This window comes from Homarus americanus, unplaced genomic scaffold (genome assembly GCF_018991925.1).
Source record: "Homarus americanus isolate GMGI-L3 unplaced genomic scaffold, GMGI_Hamer_2.0 scaffold30768, whole genome shotgun sequence".
NCBI classification, from domain to species: Eukaryota; Metazoa; Arthropoda; class Malacostraca; order Decapoda; family Nephropidae; genus Homarus; species Homarus americanus.
Window position 1 is genome coordinate 691,308 of NW_024746690.1, and position 5,222 is coordinate 696,529.

The window sequence follows — 5,222 nt, forward strand, 5'->3', positions numbered from 1 at the left end:
TATGAAAATACTTGTAACAGAATTTATTTTTATTGAGTAATATTTAAATGGCAACCGAGTTTCTTGAAGGTTTCAGATATATTTATGACCATACACTGGGCTTCAATACAGCAAGTTCTCCAGTCAAAAATTTAGTCTAACCTGATGATCATTTTGACCGTATAGTAAGGTCCCCACTGAAGAATTTTTATCCACTGCCTATCATGGACATTTACTTTAAGTTACGGTATAATTTCCCTAAAAGCGGGGACGAGTGCCATACTTGTCCAGGGCGTCAGGGCTCATCGGGGAAGACAAGGTCAGAGTCAGGTGTCTACAGTGGTGACTGAGTAGCTTTACACTGTAGGTTACTTCATTATGTGGTAAGGGCGCCCCCCTTCTCCGCGTGTATACAACAATTTACAATTTACCCAGCGAGGGGGCTAGATTATTGGGCACCCCCTTGCATCTTGTGCAAGTGTGTGTGACAGGCAACCATGTGATGTAATAGGTCACAACCTCATCATATTGGCGTCTGTATGTTCAGCACAAGTCGGTAATATTGTGTGGGGATATTCTTGTTTAGCAGTCGCCATCATGCTTTTACCTACAGTACACAGTTTTTAGGGCCAGAAATATTTGTTTATTATTGGAATGGGAACACCTGTACGTGTCTTGTTCTGATAAAACACTATCAGGCGCAAGTATCTCAAATCTTATTTACGTATATATGAAAAAAAAATACAAGGAAAATTTAGCATTGGCTTAACAGTACAAAAGCATACGGCGATGAAAGATGTTTACATTTCATACAGTGACGCTGTGCAAAGCTATAAAACAGAAAAAGTACAAATCAGAGAAGGAATTTAGTGGGTACTGGGACTATGAGGAGAACGATTACTCACTGCTTGCTGGGAGACGGGCTGATCCTGGAGCGGAAGAGTATGCCAGTGCCCATCGGACACTTGCCATCAGCACATTGGGACCTTAGAGTGAAGGGCGACGGTCGTTGAGGCGTCCTCCGAATTGTTTGGTCAGCCAACTCGCTAGGCGAGCTCTCCAGGGATGTGTCAAGCTCTTCAGATGTGCCTGAGGTATCCATTCTGGGTGAATCTGATGAGTCCATCTTGAGATTCTTTCAGGATGGCGGAGGATTTACTCGAGCCACCAGATCAGCTGGGTGGTGTTGTCATCCGAGGAGGTATGGTGACAAGTGCTTTCTATATTTTCTTATTCATTGTTTTCTATTTATATAAAAAATATTAATGTGTGTTTCTGTAACTATTTTATGCATTCATTTGTTTTATAAGTGTAAAAAATAATACACGAGTTTGTCTACACTTTCTAATTTATTTGTTGTCTATTGTAAAGGAAAAGCAATAATGTACACAGCATTTTATCATCAGTTTCTGCCAAAATATTGCGACTCATTATAATCATCACAATCCTGATAACAGTATAATAATTTCGCATGCGTAGTTACGAAAATAATAAGCCAGCCTAGAAATTTAGATAGGAATTGGATGAACCATTTACTACAACTGCATTCGGAATACGTACAGTATTGTACGATAGGGAAGAATTGTCAACGAGTAATATAATTGCTAACAGGACAATTGCCAACTTATTAGAGTACTTTACATTTAAATATTAATGTGGAATTAATAAACCCACTGCCACAAAATTAAGGTTCAACACACTAACACTGATGTCAGAAGGACTTTCTCATGCAAGGTTACTGAGCCCGGGAAAGCACTTCCTGAATCCAGTGGCCAAGCGCAAACCCTAAACGGCTTTAAGTCTCTTCATGATTATTTGTCTGGTTGTCCTTTTCGACTATATTTGACTCCCTATACTCCAGTTCACCAATGTTGTTCTCACACGTGGGTAAAAGTTAATCAGCTTTTATTAATCTGTACTGGACAGTTTCTTGTTGCCTGACCATCTGACTGGAGTACCTTTTGACCCGACTTGGGCCTTTCTACCAGTTTGCAGTGGCAGATGCTGTGTACAGTTATAGGCCCTGCATGTTAAGAGAATCTGGTAAGAGTGAGTGCCATGGTGGCTTGAGTGAAAACCATTAAACTCCACTGACGGATCACATAATAAATCACGCCATACCTGATAACACTCAGGATCAGGTCATGTCTTTCTATAACATTAAACTACATTTACGCAAATATTAGGTCCTATCTAATATAGTTTTTAGTTTAATGTAAATTTTAGGGTTCTCGAATTAAAAAAATCACCCTGTAGACGGTTGGGCGTGGTATTGGTCATAATACAAGGGTGGACGTGGTGTTGGCATAATACAAGGGTGAGCGTGGTGGTGTTGGACATAATACAATGGTGGGCGTGGTGTTGGACACAATACAAGGGTGGGCGTGGTGTTGACATAATACAAGGGTGAGCGTGGTGGTGTTGGACATAATACAAGAGTGGGCGTGGTGTTGGACATTATGCAAGGGTGGGCGTGGTGTTGGACATTATACAAAGGTGGGCGTGGTGTTGGACATAATACATGGGTGGGAGTGGTGTGTTGGGCATGACAGGGGTTAGCGCGGTGTTAACGAAAATACATTAACTGAAATAATTAGAACAGATGATTATAATAACAATAACATTCTGCGGCTTCTCAATATAACCACTTCTCGAGAACAACGGTTGGACGGTGGAAATGGAAGGTAAAAAGATACTGGTATATTGTATATCATGTAACTTCCTGTGTACCGTAGCTGTATAAGCAGCTGAAGGGGGATTGTGAGCAAGTTCTGGCATTCTCCCTCTCGATAACCTAATTTAAATGAGTTATCAATCACTTTTAACACGCTATTGAACTATTGTTATATTTGTGATATATTTTATTCAACTCCTCTCGTTCACTTAACTATGAATGAATTGAAAGGAAAATTATCAAACACCATTAGCGTGTTTTTGTACAGTACTACATGCGATAAAAAATAATTTCTACTTATAATCACACCTATTCACCATTCTATCAAACCTTATAATGACTTAGACACCTCTACAAAGGCTTCAGGTTTATATAAATAATGATTCAGCCTGATTATCCTTCCAGGGGCGTAATGATCGATAAATTCAAACTTGGTAACAGCGGCAGTATACCCCCAGGAGTCCTGAAAGGCGTTTGGGAAGTGTTACTAACATAATAATATACACATTTACTAACATCCACTGCATATTATAGCTTCACTGTCACTGATCTTTAAATTCTTTGTTCACTGCATCGTTATATAATATTGCTAACCCACAACCGTTTTTCACTCAATTGACTTGTTAGGTTTATTTACTAATCAAACACTGTTTTCTGAGCACTTAACTTGCTGGCAGGCTTTAAAACTAGTTCTTATCAATATCTTTTCCATTAATATTCAATGGACTTATTTAACACTCGAAAATGTTTAAAACCAGAGAACTCTTTAACCGCCTCACTAACATGACTACTCACACATACTCCACCACAACCACGCTGGGTTTGAAGGCTACAACTTGAGGCGGCAGTGTTTATAGTCGCCCACCCGCTTGGCCTTGAAAAACCGCACACTCCTGCCATCTATGTTCCATACACCTAACTACGTATTAGCTACACAATTGAGCCTTCAGTGGCCTCTCATGGAATTATTCTATAACATTTTGCATTATCTAATTACATTTATTTACGTAGATACTGAGTTATTTACTTCCATAATTATCCAATTCACCATTAGTGGTTGTGGTAATTTGCGTATCTTTCACAGTTTTGTCCTGGGTTGAAGACCTGGCCGGGACAGACGTGTTATGCAGTGTTTACTCAGGGTTCTGCGGTTTCTTCTTGCAACTAATATTGGATATAATAAAGTTCATATCCCTTACTCCAAAGACAGTTTCTCGTGTTCTCCCACTGATACCTTCTTTAACCTGAGCTTATTTGTGACCTAAAGTAGAGCCCCATCACCAAAAAAAAAAAAAAAAAAAATGTTGCCGACATGATCTTAATGACCAACGAGCTTGTCATAGATCCATTACAGTATTTTCTTTCATTCAATTTGACATAATAATCATCGTATTTCTTATCATGTTCATCCACCAAAATAAACTGTTAATCAATCTTTCCAATTTGTTTCTACATTGATTTTATTTAGAGGTTATCAAATAAACAAGACATTTTATCTTCTTTGTTATATCTGAACTAAGTACTGTATCACAAAAACCAATGGAAACTCTGTCCTAAACTAATACAGTATGTGCAAAATCCCATCGTTCTTTAGAGGTTATTAGACCTCTAGATCTACCGTAACCCATGACAAATGTGGGAGGGATGCCGAGATACTAGATAAGAGAAAGATAATTAGAAATACCACATGTTTGGAGGACACAAGGCAAGTGTATTCTAAATACTGTATGAAGCAAATTTGTTAAAATACTATCAAGATAATATCTGGAAACATTCCTTACAAATACAGAAATTATTTCCCCAGTACAATTAGTTTTCAAAATCTTCCCAGAACAGCACACTGTACTGCGTGATAATACTAAACCACAAGTGTTTCAAACGGAAAGAATTCCAGCTGTTGGTCAAGTTTGCTCTTGAAGGAGATCACACTGTGCCGTCACAACATTCTGTCAGTGTTGTGACGGCACCGAGTGTGAGCTCTTTCAAGACCAGACTTGACCAACACTAGAGCAGGTTCAGATACATTCAGGAGCCAGTGCATGCCCAGCACTTGCCAACAGTGCATAACTGAGATGTAACCAACAGCCCAAGCGGCTAACGAGCCAATCAGTGGCGAAGAGGATTAAACTAAAAGTAAAAAAAAGGTAATAACAAGAAAGGCATAAGTACACATCTGTCACTGAAAGGTGAAATTCAATGACACTGTTTTAAGAGAGGGTTCAACACTACTAAAAAAATATGCACTACATAACATGGAGTAAAATTTTAGATAAGATGCAAAATTAGATACAGTACTGTAACCAACAAAGACCCTCCTTAATATTAAAAAAAATTGCATGGTATGTTTCCAGAGCCCCTGTAGGTGAGGCAGGTTGACATATCAGAGAGGAGACAGCAAACATGCTCTATCACCATCCATGAGCACCATTTGTACCGAGTACCAGTTACAGGTAGTTGAAAACCTAAAAACTGGGGTGTGTGTTGATTCTTAAAAATCCCTTTCCATCTCATAACAGTAATGTCTATTTTCAAGATTTACAACTGCAAGCAGGAAAAATTATAAAGACTA

At 38.8% G+C, this 5,222-nt stretch overlaps 1 protein-coding gene across 4 annotated transcripts in view; it reads right to left on the reverse strand.

The window, feature by feature from the left end:
* LOC121879401 overlaps positions 1-3,522 on the reverse strand; it is an 81,378-nt gene extending 77,856 nt beyond the window's left edge. The window contains exons 1-2 of one of the 4 annotated variants that reach the window (XM_042386022.1): positions 3,449-3,522; positions 885-1,223 (exon numbers count right to left, since the gene is read on the reverse strand). In XM_042386022.1, the coding sequence (XP_042241956.1) occupies positions 885-1,105 (221 nt within the window). In that variant the 5' untranslated portion in view covers positions 1,106-1,223; positions 3,449-3,522. Of the gene's footprint in view, positions 1-884; positions 1,347-3,448 lie in introns of those variants that run through there. The other 3 variants (XM_042386024.1, XM_042386026.1, XM_042386025.1) reach the window with 3 other exon arrangements.
* Between the last annotated feature and the right edge of the window lie 1,700 nt (positions 3,523-5,222).